The following is an 18,919-nucleotide window of genomic DNA, read 5'->3' on the forward strand; positions in this document are numbered from 1 at the left end:
ACGAAATGCACTACTGTATCTGGCTGATATATTGCTTGCCACACTTACAGCTGGTGCTATAGAATCCAGGTATTCCTAGTGCTAGTTTGTCTTTCGCTGAGCCAAGCATATTTTTGATTTTAGCCAATGAGCAGAAAATGATTTTAATGTCGTTGTTCTCCTATATCCTAGCAGTCTGGGCTGTGGGGAGCTGAGCATATGTAAGGAATGCCAGGTGTTTTATATCTGTATCTGAATCATCATCTTTCTTCTTCTTGCTTGGTTGGAGAGTTGTTCCTATCTGTGTGACCGAGTAGCTGTTCTTGTGGAAGGTTTCCCTCTGATGCTGCAACTCAGTGGGTAGACTCTCCTAGTCACATATGTCCCATGCTGTGTGCAACAGGGTGGTGGTAATAGTGATGCAGGCTGGGCTAATGCCCAGTGGGCAGGATATTTATAAATAAGTATGTGTCCGACAATTTGCCCAACGCAGTTTTAAGTGCCCAAAATCTAGACATTTACAAAAAAAGTACTTTTTAAAGTTTTTACTGCTAGACTGCATAATTTATCAATTAAAATAAGGGAATGTAACAATGAAAACAATCACTTTTGACAAAAGAATTTAATTGGATGGATGAAAAATCTACTCACCAAGCAGTGGCCGAACACATAAGAGAGGGTTGTAACTAGGCAAGCTTTCAGAGCCAGTGCCTCCTCCTTCAGGCAGAAGGATTGAAGAGGAAGGAAGAGGGGTGAAGGAAAAGGACTGGAGAGGTCTAGGAAAAGGAGTAGATTTCAGGAAAGTCACCCAGAACTGTGGGTCAGGGGAGATGAGAAGGGAAGACTGATCATCGGGGACTGCATCGGATGAGATTTGAAAACTTGAGAGCTTAAAAGTGGAACACAGGGTGATATGCAAGACAGAGATTTCTGTTTAAACTTTGTGCTAAGTGCGTTGTATGTAACAAAGGTGGGAGGGGGCAGTGAAATATAGATGGGTAAGACAATGAGAGCTGTAGAAAACTAAAATGGAGTGAAGAAAAGAGTAGCTACTGTGAAGAAATGCTGAGATAGAAGATATTAACATAAATTAAGGCCAAAATTCTGAGAAACTGGTGTCTAGGGGAAGAATCCAGATGCCAGGTATGCTGAAACAGGTGCCGGGATTATAATTGTCATGTTGTAGAGCATGCCGTGCAACAGGATGTTGCGTGTTGCCAGTATACATCCATACCACCAAATTATCAGTTAGAATGAATGGACAAGTGTTGCTGATGGCTGCTTATAATTTATAATGTCATTTTTACTTTTTTTACTTTTATCATTTCTACTCTCTCTCTCTCTCTCTCTCTCTCACACACACACACACACACACACACACACACACACACACACTCATGCATGCATGCACACCTGCCTGCACACACATTACGTTGAACAGCTGTGTAGTGATAAGCCGGTATAAAAATCATTTCATTGTCCTTAGGTCATCATTTTGTAATGTAACGCACTTTATAATCCATGTCAAATATTAATGAAGAATGATTATTAATACCAAAATTACTACTTAATGTACACTCCTGGAAATGGAAAAAAGAACACATTGACACCGGTGTGTCAGACCCACCATACTTGCTCCGGACACTGCGAGAGGGCTGTACAAGCAATGATCACACGCACGGCACAGCGGACACACCAGGAACCGCGGTGTTGGCCGTCGAATGGCGCTAGCTGCACAGCATTTGTGCACCGCCGCCGTCAGTGTCAGCCAGTTTGCCGTGGCATACGGAGCTCCATCGCAGTCTTTAACACTGGTAGCATGCCGCGACAGCGTGGACGTGAACCGTATGTGCAGTTGACGGACTTTGAGCGAGGGCGTATAGTGGGCATGCGGGAGGCCGGGTGGACGTACTGCCGAATTGCTCAACACGTGGGCGTGAGGTCTCCACAGTACATCGATGTTGTCGCCAGTGGTCGGCGGAAGGTGCACGTGCCCGTCGACCTGGGACCGGACCGCAGCGACGCACGGATGCACGCCAAGACCGTAGGATCCTACACAGTGCCGTAGGGGACCGCACCGCCACTTCGCAGCAAATTAGGGACACTGTTGCTCCTGGGGTATCGGCGAGGACCATTCGCAACCGTCTCCATGAAGCTGGGCTACGGTCCCGCACACCGTTAGGCCGTCTTCCGCTCACGCCCCAACATCGTGCAGCCCGCCTCCAGTGGTGTCGCGACAGGCGTGAATGGAGGGACGGATGGAGACGTGTCGTCTTCAGCGATGAGAGCCGCTTCTGCCTTGGTGCCAATGATGGTCGTATGCGTGTTTGGTGCCGTGCAGGTGAGCGCCACAATCAGGACTGCATACGACCGAGGCACACAGGGCCAACACCCGGCATCATGGTGTGGGGAGCGATCTCCTACACTGGCCGTACACCACTGGTGATCGTCGAGGGGACACTAAATAGTGCACGGTACATCCAAACCGTCATCGAACCCATCGTTCTACCATTCCTAGACCCGCAAGGGAACTTGCTGTTCCAACAGGACAATGCACGTCCGCATGTATCCCGTGCCACCCAACGTGCTCTAGAAGGTGTAAGTCAACTACCCTGGCCAGCAAGATCTCCGGATCTGTCCCCCATTGAGCATGTTTGGGACTGAATGAAGCGTCGTCTCACGCGGTCTGCAAGTCCAGCACGAACGCTGGTCCAACTGAGGCGCCAGGTGGAAATGGCATGGCAAGCCGTTCCACAGGACTACATCCAGCATCTCTACGATCGTCTCCATGGGAGAATAGCAGCCTGCATTGCTGTGAAAGGTGGATATACACTGTACTAGTGCCGACATTGTGCATGCTCTGTTGCCTGTGTCTATGTGCCTGTGGTTCTGTCAGTGTGATCATGTGATGTATCTGACCCCAGGAATGTGTCAATAAAGTTTCCCCTTCCTGGGACAATGAATTCACGGTGTTCTTATTTCAATTTCCAGGAGTGTATTAAACAGCTGGCATTTGTTTTTTTATGACAAATATTTTCTTAAATATTAAACTATTTTCAGTGAAAAAGAAAAAAGTGTATTGTCAGATGTAGCGACATTTGGGGCAGGCTATTGTTTTCTGTTCTGCTCCTTTCTTTATCTACTTTTGTATGACTGCACTGCTGTGAACATAAAAAAAGATGTGATAACAAAGAAATGATGCCCAAGATGCTGGACTGATTTGATTCCAATAGTAGTGGATTCCTAGAGAATCTGTGATTCTTGAATATGTGGAATCAGAATTGATACCCGACACATCAAATGATCATGAATAAACTGTTTTTACTCCAATTTCAGTTATTCTAAGAAAATATTAGTGCTATTGTTGTTATTGCAAATTGGTAGTATGTAAAATTTTGTGTGTGGGGCTAGTAATTTCAGGTAATTCATGCAATTCTGCAGGTTATTTATTTAAATGGAACTGGCAACTCTGATATGTCTGTGTGACAGTCATTCAAGTCTATGTGGTTGAGGGAGAAGCAACATAACGTTGTCCTTCTCTTATTTACACTGTTATAGACAATATGCTATTGAGCAGTTGCAAGATGGTTAAGGAAAAAAGGACCTGTTTGAGACTTTTTCAGTTTAAAAGGGAAAGGAGTATCTTGTAAATATTGGTTTAATGAATACAAACATTCACATTGCAACAAAATGTGAAAGCATATCAAAAAGTATTTCAATTGCCCTCAGAATTTAAAAAAAAGTGCTTGAGTTCGGTACAGCGATTGAGAACAACGTTTTAACTTTTCCCCAGTAGCATGGTATAAGTAAAAATACTACCTACAAACTAGCTACTCTATGTAAACTATACTTTATTTCAAAAATTACTTTTAAACTTCAGTGATGTTTTCTTCTTTTATTATATACTATATTATTTTATTATATATTATAATTGACCTCAGAAAAAGTTCTGTTTACAGTCCAGTTTATTTCTCCTGATAACTCTCCTAATACATCTACATCTACATCTACATTGATACTCCGCAAGCCACCCAACGGTGTGTGGCGGAGGGCACTTTACGTGCCACTGTCATTACCTCCCTTTCCTGTTCCAGTCGCGTATGGTTCGCGGGAAGAACGACTGTCTGAAAGCCTCCATGCGCGCTCTAATCTCTCTAATTTTACATTCGTGATCTCCTCGGGAAGTATAAGTAGGGGGAAGCAATATATTCGATACCTCATCCAGAAACGCACCCTCTCGAAACCTGGCGAGCAAGCTACACCGCGATGCAGAGCGCCTCTCTTGCAGAGTCTGCCACTTGAGTTTATTAAACATCTCCGTAACGCTATCACGGTTACCAAATAACCCAGTGACGAAACGCGCCGCTCTTCTTTGGATCTTCTCTATCTCCTCCGTCAACCCGACCTGGTACGGATCCCACACTGATGAGCAATACTCAAGTATAGGTCGAACGAGTGTTTTGTAAGCCACCTCCTTTGTTGATGGACTACATTTTCTAAGCACTCTCCCAATGAATCTCAACCTGGTACCCGCCTTACCAACAATTAGTTTTATATGATCATTCCACTTCAAATCGTTCCGTACGCATACTCCCAGATATTTTACAGAAGTAACTGCTACCAGTGTTTGTTCCGCTATCATATAATCATACAATAAAGGATCCTTCTTTCTATGTATTCGCAATACATTACATTTGTCTATGTTAAGGGTCAGTTGCCACTCCCTGCACCAAGTGCCTATCCGCTGCAGATCTTCCTGTATTTCGCTACAATTTTCTAATGCAGCAACTTCTCTGTATACTACAGCATCATCCGCGAAAAGCCGCATGGAACTTCCGACACTATCTACTAAGTCATTTATATATATTGTGAAAAGCAATGGTCCCATAACACTCCCCTGTGGCACGCCAGAGGTTACTTTAACGTCTGTAGACGTCCCTCCATTGATAACAACATGCTGTGTTCTGTTTGCTAAAAACTCTTCAATCCAGCCACACAGCTGGTCTGATATTCCGTAGGCTCTTACTTTGTTTATCAGGCGACAGTGCGGAACTGTATCGAACGCCTTCTGGAAGTCAAGAAAAATAGCATCTACCTGGGAGCCTGTATCTAATATTTTCTGGGTCTCATGAACAAATAAGGCGAGTTGGGTCTCACACGATCGCTGTTTCCGGAATCCATGTTGATTCCTACATAGTAGATCCTGGGTTTCCAGAAATGACATGATACGTGAGCAAAAAACATGTTCTAAAATTCTACAAGAGATCGACGTAAGAGTTATAGGTCTATAGTTTTGCGCATCTGCTCGACGACCCTTCTTGAAGACTGGGACTATCTGTGCTCTTTTCCAATCATTTGGAACCCTCCGTTCCTCTAGAGACTTGCGGTACACGGCTGTTAGAAGGGGGGCAAGTTCTTTCGCGTACTCTGTGTAGAATCGAATTGGTATCCCGTCAGGTCCAGTGGACTTTCCTCTATTGAGTGATTCCAGTTGCTTTTCTATTCCTTGGACACTTATTTCGATGTCAGCCATTTTTTCGTTTGTGCGAGGATTTAGAGAAGGAACTGCAGTGCGGTCTTCCTCTGTGAAACAGCTTTGGAAAAAGGTGTTTAGTATTTCAGCTTTACGCGTGTCATCCTCTGTTTCAATGCCATCATCATCCCGTAGTGTCTGGATATGCTGTTTTGAGCCACTTACTGATTTAACGTAAGACCAGAACTTCCTAGGATTTTCTGTCAAGTCGGTACATAGAATTTTACTTTCGAATTCAATGAACGCTTCACGCATAGCCCTCCTTACGCTAACTTTTACATCGTTTAGCTTCTGTTTGTCTGAGAGGTTTTGGCTGCGTTTAAACTTGGAGTGGAGCTCTCTTTGCTTTCGCAGTAGTTTCCTAACTTTGTTGTTGTACCACGGTGGGTTTTTCCCGTCCCTCACAGTTTTACTCGGCACGTACCTGTCTAAAACGCATTTTACGATTGCCTTGAACTTTTTCCATAAACACTCAACATCGTCAGTGTCGGAACAGAAATTTTCGTTTTGATCTGTTAGGTAGTCTGAAATCTGCCTTCTATTACTCTTGCTAAACAGATAAACCTTCCTCCCTTTTTTTATATTCCTATTAACTTCCATATTCAGGGATGCTGCAACGGCCTTATGATCACTGATTCCCTGTTCTGTACATACAGATTCGAAAAGTTCGGGTCTGTTTGTTATCAGTAGGTCCAATATGTTATCTCCACGAGTCGGTTCTCTGTTTAATTGCTCGAGGTAATTTTCGGATAGTGCACTCAGTATAATGTCACTCGATGCTCTGTCCCTACCACCCGTCCTAAACATCTGAGTGTCCCAATAACTCTCCCCTAACTCTGAAGCAGCTTTTTCAACTTGGTTACCCAACCACTCAAGAAGCAGTCTTACAAAACACCTTTTCCAACACAGAATATCAGCTTAAATTTTTTACAAGTACCACTTATCAGTTAATCTTAAAAATGCATAAATTCTTCGGTATTTATGAATTTTTGGCATTTTCCCAGGCATTTGTCCTGGTCATTTACCGCAACTTATAAATGCCCAGCTATTTTACACCACTAGGTGGCGTTCTACGGATCGGAGCGTGGAATGTCAGATCCCTTAATCGGGCAAGTAGGTTAGAAAATTTAAAAAGGGAAATGAATAGGTTAAAGTTAGATATAGGGGGAATTAGTGAAGTTCGGTGGCAGGAGGAACAAGACTTTTGGTCAGGTGAATACAGGGTTATAAATACAAAATCAAATAGGGGTAAGGCAGGAGTAGGTTTAATAATGAATAAAAAAATAGGAGTGCGGGTAAGCTACTACAAACAGCATAGTGAACGCATTATTGTGGCCAAGATAGACACGAAACCCAAGCCTATTACAGTAGTACAAGTTTATATGCCAACTAGCTCTGCAGATGATGATGAAATTTATGAAATGTATGATGAGGTAAAAGAAATTATTCAGGCAGTGAAGGGAGATGAAAATTTAATAGTCATGGGTGACTGGAATTCAACAGCAGGAAAAGGGAAAAAAGGAAATGTAGTAGGTGAATGTGGATTAGGTCTAAGAAATGAAAGAGGAAGCCATGTGGTAGAATTTTGCACAGAGCATAACTTAATCATAGCTAACACTTGGTTCAAGAATCATGAAAGAAGGTTGTATACATGGAAGAACCCTGGAGGTACTAAAAGGTTTCTGATAGATTATATAATGGTAAGACAGAGATTTAGGAACCAGGTTTTAAATTGTAAGACATTTCCAGGGGCAGATGTGGACTCTGACCACAATCTATTGGTTATGAACTGTAGATTAAAACTGAAGAAACTGCAAAAAGGTGTGAATTTAAGGAGATGAGACCTGGATAAACTGAAAGAACCAGAGGTTGTAGAGAGTTTCAGGGAGAGTATTAGGGAACAATTGACAGGAATAGGGGAAAGAAATACAGTAGAAGAAGAATGGGTAGCTTTGAGGGATAAAATAGTGAAGGCAGCAGAGGATCTAGTAGGTAAAAAGACGAGGGCTAGTAGAAATCCTTGGGTAACAGAAGAGATACTGAATTTAATTGATGAAAGGAGAAAATACAAAAATGCAGTAAATGAAGCAGGCAAAAAGGAATACAAACGTCTCAAAAATGAGATCGACAGGAAGTGCAAAATGGCTAAGCAGGGATGGCTAGAGCACAAATGTAAGGAAGTAGAGGCTTATCTCATGAGGGTTAAGATAGATACTACCTACAGGAAAATTAAAGAGACCTTTGGAGAGAAGAGAACCACTTGCATGAATATCAAGAGCTCAGATGGAAACCCAGTTCGAAGCAAAGAGGGGAAAGCAGAAAGATGGAAGGAGTATGTACAGGGTCTCTACAAGGGCAATGTACTTGAGGACGATAGTATGGAAATGGAAGAGGATGTAGATGAAGATGAAATGGGAGATATGATACTGCGTGAAGAGTTTGACAGAGCACTGAAAGACCTGAGTCGAAACAAGGCTCTGGGAATAGACAACATTCCATCAGAACTACTGACGGCTTTGGGAGAGCCATTCCTGACAAAACTCTACCATCTGGTGAGCAAGATGTATGAGACAAGCGAAATACCCTCAGACTTCAAGAAGAATATAATAATTCCAATCCCAAAGAAAGCAGGTGTTGACAGATGTGAAAATTACCAATCTATCAGTTTAATAAGTCACAGCTGCAAAATAGTAATGCGAATTCTTTACAGACGAATGGAAAAACTGGTAGAAGCGGACCTCGGGGAAGATCAGTTTGGATTCCGCAGAAATGTTGGAACACGTGAGGCAATACTGACCCTACGACTTATCTTAGAAGAAAGATTAAGGAAAGGCAAACCTACATTTCTAGCATTTGTAGACTTATAGAAAGCTTTTGACAATGTTGACTGGAATACTCTCTTTCAAATTCTGAAGGTGGCAGGGGTAAAATACAGGGAGCGAAAGGCTATTTACAATTTGTACAGAAATCAGATGGCAGTTATAAGAGTCGAGGGGCATGAAAGGGATGCAGTGCTTGGGAAGGGAGTGAGACTGGGTTTTAGCCTCTCCCCGATGTTATTCAATCTGTATATTGAGCAAGCAATAAAGGAAACAAAAGAAAAGTTCGGAGTAGGTATTAAAATCCATGGAGAAGAAATAAAAACTTTGAGGTTCACCGATGACATTGTAATTCTGTCAGAGATAGCAAAGGACTTGGAAGAGCAGTTGAACGGAATGGACAACGTCTTGAAAGGAGGGTATAAGATGAACATCAACAAAAGCAAAATGAGGATAATGGAACGTAGTCGAATTAAGTTGGGTGATGCTGAGGGAATTAGATTAGGAAATGAGACACTTAAAGAAGTAAATGAGTTTTGCTATTTGGGGAGCAAAATAACTGATGATGGTCGAAGTAGAGAGGATATAAAATGTCAAGGAAAGCGTTTCTGAAGAAGAAAAATTTGTTAACTTTGAGTTTAGATTTGAATATCAGGAAGTCATTTCTGAAAGTATTTGTATGGAGTGTAGCCATGTATGGAAGTGAAACGTGGGTGATAAATAGTTTAGACAATAAGAGAATAGAAGCTTTCGAAATGTGGTGCTACAAAAAAATGCTGAAGATTAGATGGGTAGATCACATAACTAATGAGGAGGTATTGAATAGAATTGGAGAGAAGAGAAATTTGTGGCACAACTTGACTAGATGAAGGGATCGGTTGGTAGGGCATATTCTGAGGCATCAAGGGGTCACCAATTTAGTATCGGAGGGCAGCTTGGAGGGTAAAAATCGTAGAGGGAAACCAAGAGATGAATTCACTAAGCAGATTCAGAAGGATGTAGGCTGCAGTAGGTACTGGGAGATGAAGACGCTTGCACAGGATAGAGTAGCATGGAGAGCTGCATCAAACCAGTCTCAGGACTGAAGACCACAACAACAACAACAACAACAACAACAACAGCAGTTGCTAGGATGACTGTCTTCATCTTCTCCGTGGTAGCATTTCGCTCTGTGCTCTGCCGAGGATATGTTAGTTTTCAGCATGTTTGCTTTGTCAAGACCCCTGCAGGTCTCCCTCCTCACGTCTTCAGAGGTATCAAGAGAAGCCCCCAAATTGCTTCCTGGATGCTGCTGCTAATCTCTCATTTGCGTAATGTGTTTGAATCTGGCACAAGATTTGATTGTTTTGACAGCATGGATGTTGTCACCTCGTCCAGTTCCTTTCTAGTCAAAATGATGATGGTCCTCGAATTCTTGGTGTCGATATTCTGCATGTTTGTCCCCAGGAGTCGGAGAACTGGTTGTGTTGTCCCAAGGTAGTTCTGTGCTTGCAGAGTTCACTGTTTACCATCTACGCATTTCCATGTGCCGGAGGAGAGACTGGATGTGAGTTACAGGTGGCATGTGAGTAGAGTATGTCCAGTTGAAGCCTTGTGATGAAGATCAACATTAAAACCATTTTCTGGTCATGGGCTGAAATAAATAAAGAAATGCTTGTCTCAATGAAAGACAAACTAGGACTAAGGACACCTAGAGTCTACAGCATCAGTTGCAAATGTGGTGATCAGTATATCAGCCAGGAACAACTGTGTATTTTGCAGCACTGTTCACAACATATAAGAAGTGTTCTCCCTGTCCAAATGGACAGATCTGCAGTGGCAGAGCATGGCCTCAATGAAGGTCATATGTTTGATTTTGAACACACAGAGGTGGTGTGCTCGATGAATGAGTTCTGAGACTCAGTCTTCAAAAAGACAGTGGAGATATGGACCCATGATTATCTTGTCAACTGGGATAACGGTTTTCAACTGAGCCCTGCATGTGACGTAGCAATAGCAAGAATATAACAAGAACACTCTGATGTGAAAGTGGCAAAGGCAATGGGTGGAACAAACATGCAGCAGCAGAGCAGGGCATGATGCCAGTACTCTCCAACACGCCAGTAGTCTCTCCCCCCCCTCCCCCCCCCACCCTCACCCACACCCACACACACACACCCATCACCATCCCTAACACCCCTTCCGGAAGTGCACGATTGTCCTAGCTCTTGCAGACGAGACAGAGGAGCTGGACATAAACCGACACTTTGCCTGATAATAATGAGTGAGAAACTTGTAGAAGCATTGGTGCAGAATAACGCCTTGTCTCGACTGATAACCCTAGAAGTCTTCATCATTGAAATTCTTTTAAGATGGCCCGCATTCCTACTAAATTCTTCTCAATTACACTGATTACTTTTGAGCAATTAAATATATATATATTTTAAACTAGACCTCATGTTTGTCAATTTAATACCTCATTTGTCCATGTTGCACTCTTCTTTTCCCTATGAAAATTCAGACAAAAATAACTTCTAGGGAGTCTTGCCTTCACTCTGCTCAAACATTTGACCAAAAATACATAGGCTGCACCTAAACTCACCAACAGCACCTGGGGAGCAGAGGAGCATGAGAAGTAAAATCATTAACAATCAGACGGTTGAGAGGTACAATAGGGTGCACATTGTTCAAAAACTGGCTGCTACTAACAGCCTCTTCCTTCCCCAATGCTGCTGCTCAGACCTTGGTTGAGCAGGAGAGCCAAGGCACACGGTACTAGGTGTGTCTTGCTATCAGTGAGAGGCAATGCCCGAAGCTGTTCCTCATAAGTGTAGGGATAGCCTTCCAGCCATTTTCCATATATAACTTTTCTGAAGGAACAGTGCTGGACCTGGCAATGACCCATCAGCAGCTTTTAGACAACATTCATGATTTCTGTGAGAGATTACCCCAGTAATGTTTTGAATATATGACACTCAGTTAAATAATTATATTTTCCATCACAGTTAGGTACCTCTTCTCTCATCCTCATGAAACAGCACTTGGGTTCTCGTATCTACACTGGCATATTCAGTGCAATATTTCTTATATTTTCTACATAAGACATCTCCTTTCAGGAGCTTTCACTGCATACTGTATAAGTTCCTGGATTCTTCCCACACCTCACCCTAAAAGTGTTGCATATTGTTATATGTTTTTCACAGATTTTATTTGAGATTTTTCTTGCCTTGAAAGATCACTGCAGATTTAATCAGACATATTTGACCATGTTATACTAACGAAGATCTAAGAAATTCTTTTTAAATGATGTTAACTGCATATACATTCATAGTTAATTGGGTAAGTAACTGCATGTGTAATGTTTCATTACCATGGTTTCTTCCCAGAAAGTACAAATGCCGCATCAACAATGATTGCTGGTAGAAACTGGAACAGGACAAGACATATGATGTACACAATACAGTTTCGATGAATGGCTCCACTGGGGTACCACAGCATCTTTGGGGAGGGAAACTGTGTGTACAGATCTTGTCCAATCTTTACAAGTTCATTCCATGTCACTGGCATATCTGAACTTGTTGTACAGTTGTATACTGGCATTTTACACCACCTGGAACAGCAGAAAAATAGGTTCATGCTAATTTTTGATTTCATAATTTAGTGAAGATAACATTTATATAAACAAAAATGAAAAAGGCAACTACTCACTAAAATTAATTGATGGGTGGCACATAGAAATATCCAGCAACATAGACAAATTGCACTAGCTTTTGATCAGTGATCTCTTTTTATAGTCTAACAAGTCAAGTACCTCACCTCAAACAGTTAAAATTGAATAAAATGATTTTAAAATATGTTGATGTGACTGTGCTTCAAACTGTTAAGATCATTTATCTGTAAAACTCTGCATATATGTAATCACATTATTCAGATATTGGCCACAAACTGTTACATTCCTCTGCATTTTAATCACTTCATTAGAACTCCATACTTGCACTTGGATGATGAAGAAGGAAAGAACATACAGCTCTGCAGCAACTTCTGCCATGGGAAATATGGCTCTATAAGGACTACATATGTTGACCTATATTGATTCAAGGAAATTTTTAGTGTCTTGCCACATAATACCACATTTATGACCAGAGCCAATTTGCTGGCCATAACTGTTTGTTAGACAGCCTTGATTCTTTTCCAACTTGTACTTCTGTAGTCTGTAAAATGTAAACTTTCAGGACCGTGAAATGTCACAATTAACAAAATTTTCTGGGTTATTGTGCTATGTTTGGATGGATTTTTCATTAAAGTCCAATGTTTCATCTCCATCCATGGAGGACATTTTCGAGGGGGACTGTAACTGCTTTGGACATCTGATTCACCGATTCACATCCTGGCTCACTACTGACTGCAGCAAAACTTCGTTGGTGCATGCTCACTTACAGTGGTGTGACATCACATGCTTTGAATGCCCGGGTGCAATTGGCCATTGTTGGTTGCCATCTCTTCATGGCTCGTACACATCTAATTCGGCATCAGGAACCAGATGTTATTCAATTTCATGCCCTCCTCCTTCCTAATGGAATTCCTAGGGTATTTAACAATCTCTATGGCATCTCTGTACAGCCTTTCATAGTATCTGCTTGAGGCTGCTAATGCTTGACTCCTATCAAAATGAGTGTGGTGTTCTCCTGGCAACACAGCATGTTCTGCAACAGCTGATCTGTCATTCTCTCCCTTGCTACAGCTGTTCTGAATCTTTGAATTAATTCCATTGAGATGCATGTGAAAACAATCTAGTTCCTCTCTGCAAAGCCTGCACAAAACAGGCGTATCATCTATGTTGCAGAACCATATATTCAGTTTTTTGTTGGCAATTTACAAAGTCTCCTCTTTGAATTTTTTCATAACGAAATTTTTTGTAACTGGGATTAAAGGGCACCCCATAGCCACACCATCCATCTGTTCATAAACCTCATCATTCCATTTGAAATAGTCATGAGGCAATATTCAGTTTACCACAGAGGAGGAGGCAGGCAGAAGATTAAATTTTCTTCATGTGCTAGTTTTCAAGAAAGAAATGGTAGCTAAGGCCACACATTTTACCAAAAAACCCATGCGAACAGACCATTATGCAATCTGGGATTCAAACCACCAGTCTGCAGCTTGTGGTCTAGTGGTTAGCATTGCTGCCTCTGTATCACGGAGTCCCGGGTTTGATTCCCGGCTGGGTCAGGGATTTTCTTCACCCCAGGACTGGGTGTTTGTGTTGTCCTCATCATCTCATCTTTATTCGGGTGGTGCCAAGACAGCTAATGGAAAGATTTGAAAATTGTATGGGCGCTGATGACCATGATGTTGAGCACCCCACAAACCAACATCCTCCTCCTCCTCCTCGAACCACTGCTGACAGCAACAAGGCATCATACAAATGTTGTCAGATAGAGCAAGAAACATTTGCAGACCAGAGCTGCTTCATCATCACATCATCATCATCATCATCATCATCTTGGACAGTTTCCAGCCTCTGGCCAGGTTTGTGTGGAACATAGGCCTCTCCATCGTCTTCTGTCTTGCCACCATCTCTCCGTCTTCACCTTGGTCCAGTATTTTCTTTTCTTCTGGTCACATTCCTCTACTCCTTTCAGCCATCTGACTCTCGGTCTTCCTCTTGATCTCTTCCCTTCCAGTTTCATCTCGTGTATCCTCCTGGGTATCCTCTTCCCCTCCATTCTCTTAACGTGCCCATACCATCTCACCCTTGATTTCTCTATCTCCTCCTGTAATGGTTCCACCACCATTAACTCTCTGATCCTCTAATTTCTTAACCTGTGTATCTTTGTCACTCCAGTAGTGTTTCTCAAGAATTTCATCTCACTAGCTTGTACTTTGCTTTTCTCTCTTCCTTTCATAACCCAGGTTTCTGATGCATATGTCAGGATCGGGACATAGTATGTCCGGTATATAACCTTTTTACTGATTTGGGGTACATCCTTGCTCCATATCAGGCTTCTGACACACTTCCGAAATGCTTCTGCTTTTCTCTCTCACTCTTTTATTTCTCTGTCATTTTTTCCATCTTCTTGTATCAGGCTTCCTAAGTACTTGAAACTCTTCACTCTCCTCAATTGTTCCCCACCAACTGTTATTCCAGTTGTTCCTCTCTCCTTCTTTCTTGTTGTGATAATCATATCACTCTTACTTATACTAAATTTCATCCCATATTCTTGTACTGTTCATTCCCATACGTCCAACTGCTCTTGTACTTCCTCTTCCTTATTCCCCCAAATCATCAGATCATCTGCAAACACCATAGCTTTCATCTTACTTTCACCAATTACTTGTGCTACTGTTCTCGTTATGTCATCCATCACTACAATGAAGAGTAATGGTGAAAGTACACTTCCCTGCCTCAAGCCATTCTTCTGTTCAGTCCAAACTGATCTCTCTCCTCCCACTTTCACACAGCTCACATATCCATGGTACATTTCCATTATCCTCCAAATAATCTGTTTTGCTACTCCTCTGTTCTCCAGGGATTCCCACACTTTGCTTCTACGTACACTATCATACGCTTTTTCATTGTCCAGGAAGGTCATTAGTAAATCTATTCCATATTCATAATGCTGTTCCTGCAGTTGTCTTACAGCAAAAATTAGATCCACCATGGACCTTCCTGTTCTGAAGACATGTTGCTCTTCTCTCATTCTTCCTTCTAATTCTGCCCAAATTCGTGCTTCCAAAATTTTCCCAAAAATCTTTGCACAATGACTCAGTGTTATCCCCCAATAGTTCTTGCACTCTTTTCTGTTTCCCTTCTTAAAGATTGGGACAACTATTCCCTTCTCCCAGTCTTCTTGGATCATATTCTGTCTCCCTGTAAAAGCAATATCGACTGTAAGTAGTTTGTACTGTGTAATTATGTGTATGTAACTATGAAGTGGTTGTTCTTTACTAATGAAGGTCATTGAGTTGTCAGAGATAAAGTGGAAGTTTGTAATATATGTATTATGGAAACTAAAATAATGTTTAAAAATAAAGAAACTTTATAAAATATGTGTGTTCAGAAAGGGAAATTGTACTTTGAAAACTGGTTCATGCTTAGGGATCTTTTATTGTATAGTACAAAAGGTATAGTACAGAAGTGGCCTGGCACACATTAAAAGGTGGTTTTGGTGCTCGGTCTTGGTGGCTACCGGGTGAGCATGCTATGCAGTCTGTGGCTAGCCATTGTACGGTTAACATTGAGGGTGCCAAGTGAGGCATTTGAAAACCAATTTATACTGAAACTGCCTCGGATGTGGTTTCGGCTGTCGTATGGTGCTCTAGTTATTATGGAATGGCTCTAAAAGGAGGATAATATGTCACTAAGAAGAATTTATAAAGAGCATTCAACATCAAATGTGTGAGACCAGACTTGCTTGCCACTGCTATTGCACCACTGCTCCGGCAACTTCAGAACTCAGATCTGTATCATAGTATGAACCAGTATGTTTGTGTGAGTGCTTTTCAATAATAATTCCAGTGATATAAACATGTGTTTGAACCTTAAAATTATCCTGATCATGAAACCAATGCAGAGTCCCATCCTAAATGTGTAGAAACTGAGTATCCTGTTTCTAACTAATTAATGGTTTGTTTCTGTACTAAATGTGCTAAATTTCAGTGCCAAAGTGTGTAATGTTACCATAAAAATACCTGCTTCACAGATAATGGATAAGGCACACAAATTGAACCTATATGGAAAGTAATTTTGCTTTGATTATTACCATGAACTAATTTCTGAAGTTAATTGAACTTGATATTTGAATTACTTTGTGGCGTAGAGCGCCATAAAAATCTATATTGGTTCTGTGCGGAAGTGTGCTATCTTTGAGGAGGGGGCTTTGGAGAGCATGTTGGACGCTAACAGCAGTTAGCCTCCGGACTTGTATCTGTGTAGACGCTAAGTGTGAATAAATCAGTATATGAGAGAATTCTAGTTGTTTACCTACAACTATACCATATTCCCTCACTGGTGACCCCGTTTTTGTGTAATACGCGCCAGAGTTACCGCCTGAAGGTTATTTATGCGCCTACCGCGTCGGGTTTCTCCGCGATCGCGAGGGCCTTTTTTCAGCTCCAGCTCCAATGCCTTTCAGCATTCACCGCCGCCCGGATTCCAGCAACATCTCTCCAGCACTCCTGCCGTCGTAGTGGACATGTCGCAAGAATGTTCGGAATCCTTCAGCCAGAACATGCAGTGGAATTCATCGAGTGCCGCCAGTTTCTTCCAACCGCCAACGGTCGTGGACTCTGGCTTTGTTAGCCGGGACCTTCCCACATGTTCTTCACAGAGTGTTGGTCGGAACATTTCTACTCCTGTGTCGAACACACAATTCAATACAGTTCGTGGCGTCGAGCGAGGTTTTGCTACTTTGGAAAATCCAATAGTAAATTCAAACTCGAATCAGTTCCCGCCACGTGTGTATCCTTCCGCGCCGGCTAGTCAACAGGTGTTCAATGCTCGCCAAACAGCAAATATCACACCGAGTGCGCATCCTAGTGGACGTGTGTGGGATCCTTATGTTGCTTCTAATCAGGTCAACAATTCTGTGCTGGACAGTAATTACTCCGACACCTACAACCAGCCCCACCACTCACGGTCGAGTGAATACTGTGTGCATAACGGACATTCACCGGCGTACTTAAGCACTTGTGGCTTCTCTCCGAGCTACCACGTCAATGAGAATGCATATTTTGACTATGATCCTCACACCGTTAAAGCGTCCGTCGCTTCTCAGCCGCCCCTCCGGCGTCAAGTGAATTTCGCGATTCCCGCATTACGGGACGCCAATAATCCGGACTCGCAATCTTCTGCATGCTCTACTTCCGTCCGAAGTAATAGGCGCACCTCCGCAGTGACTGCAGTGCCGAATCTGCCGAAATTACCAGACTTCAAACCCGCTCACCCGGAGTTCTGGTTTAACCTGGTTGAGCAAACATTCAATGTCTGTGCTTTGGACGACGACGCATGCTTCGCCTGCCTCATGAACCATCTTCATGACTGCATTGATTTAATTTATGATCTGGTCAAAGCACCCCCTCTAGCAGGGAAGTATGCTGTGACGAAACAAACGATACTGGAGCGTGTCTCTAAAACCAGGAGAGAAAATGTGCGACAGCTCATCTACGAAGAGCGTCTCGGCGACAGGTCTCCGTCCCAGCTGTGGCGGTGCATCCGTCTTCTCGTCGATGAGCAAGTTATGCCTGATGACACGCTCGCAGAAATCTGGACTGAAAAGCTGCCTTTGCCTGTCCAGACTGCAATCTCTGCGTATGAAGATAGGCCAGTAAATGAACATTTACGCGCCGCCGACAGAGCATACTCCGCCAGGCAATGTGAGCTCCGTGCACTGCATTCTGGACGTGACCGCACTAAGACGCTTTCTGACGCCACGCCCTTGTCTGGTGCTGCTGATAACAAGTTTTTTAAACTAGCCGCCCTGCCTGCACCTTCAACTCCTCGCAACGACAGACCATCGGCCTCTGTGGAAGACTCTGGGGCACATACTCCGTCACCTAGCAACTACCCACAAGGGCACAGGCCCGCCCAACCTTACTGTTTCTTCCACACGAGATTCGGGGAGCAAGCTCGCAAATGCCAGTCACCGTGCTCTTACCCAAACTCCAACTGCAAGTAGGCTACGGTGCCACCTCCTGCGATGTAAACAATGGGCACCATCCCACGTTGCACTCTGTTTCGGACAATAACAGTAAGTGTGGTCGAGTCTATGTTCGCGATTTACGATCAGGTGTATGTTTTCTGGTAGACACTGGCGCAGACGTCTCTTTGCTGCCGGTTTGCCTAGCAACCAATAAAGTGCAACGACACAAAACAGTACTTCGTGCAGTGAACTTGTCTACCCTACAGTGTTCGGGTTCCACTTTGTATACAGTGAAACTTTCGCCCGAGTGCAAGCTGGAGTGGACGTTTCTAGTGTCAACAATTGAAGAACCTATTCTCGGAATTGATTTCCTCAAGCACTATCAGTTGTCACTAGATTTTCTGCAAAATACTGTGTTTTACCCCTCCCTTAACAAACATATTCCTTTCGCTTCACCGAGTAACAGTTCAGCTAACACCAAACATGTGTGCTGTGCTAAGAAGTGTGTAAACCTATCCTTAGAGCTGCAATCTTGGACAAACAAGTGGCTAGGGGAGTGCGCCAAGTCTTCTAAGTTGCGGATGGAACGTATGGAAATGCTGCTGCATCTCTGCGACATACACCACGAGTTGGCCTCCACACAACAACGCCTCGCGGCACTACAAGCAGACGACTCGTCGGCTACAGACAAGGTCAGTCCGTGCCAATCTGGTGTTCCCGTGCCCGCGCACGTTAACGACAATGTTGTGAAGTCTGTAAACTGTGTCAGCACCCCCTTTTGTAATGATAGGGTATGCCCGAGTGCTCATGCTCCTTGCGTTCCGAATGGAAAATTAACTTGCCAAGCTTGTGGCAATGAACTACGGCCATCTGCTGTCCGGCCACGCCCACTCAGGCCTACAGCGCTCGGAGCGGCACGGCCCGCTACCAAGAACCAGTGTACCAACCTCGTCCATGTTAACACGTGT

The 18,919-nt window shown here is 43.0% G+C and overlaps 1 protein-coding gene across 1 annotated transcript in view; it reads right to left on the reverse strand.

The window, feature by feature from the left end:
- Positions 1-18,919, reverse strand: part of LOC124545946 (putative fatty acyl-CoA reductase CG5065) — a 140,377-nt gene that overhangs the window by 24,849 nt on the left and 96,609 nt on the right. The window contains exon 5 of the mRNA XM_047124907.1: positions 11,681-11,920. Within this exon, the coding sequence (XP_046980863.1) occupies positions 11,681-11,920 (240 nt within the window). The remainder of the gene's footprint in view (positions 1-11,680; positions 11,921-18,919) is intronic.

This window comes from Schistocerca americana, chromosome 8 (genome assembly GCF_021461395.2).
Source record: "Schistocerca americana isolate TAMUIC-IGC-003095 chromosome 8, iqSchAmer2.1, whole genome shotgun sequence".
Lineage (NCBI taxonomy): Eukaryota > Metazoa > Arthropoda > Insecta > Orthoptera > Acrididae > Schistocerca > Schistocerca americana.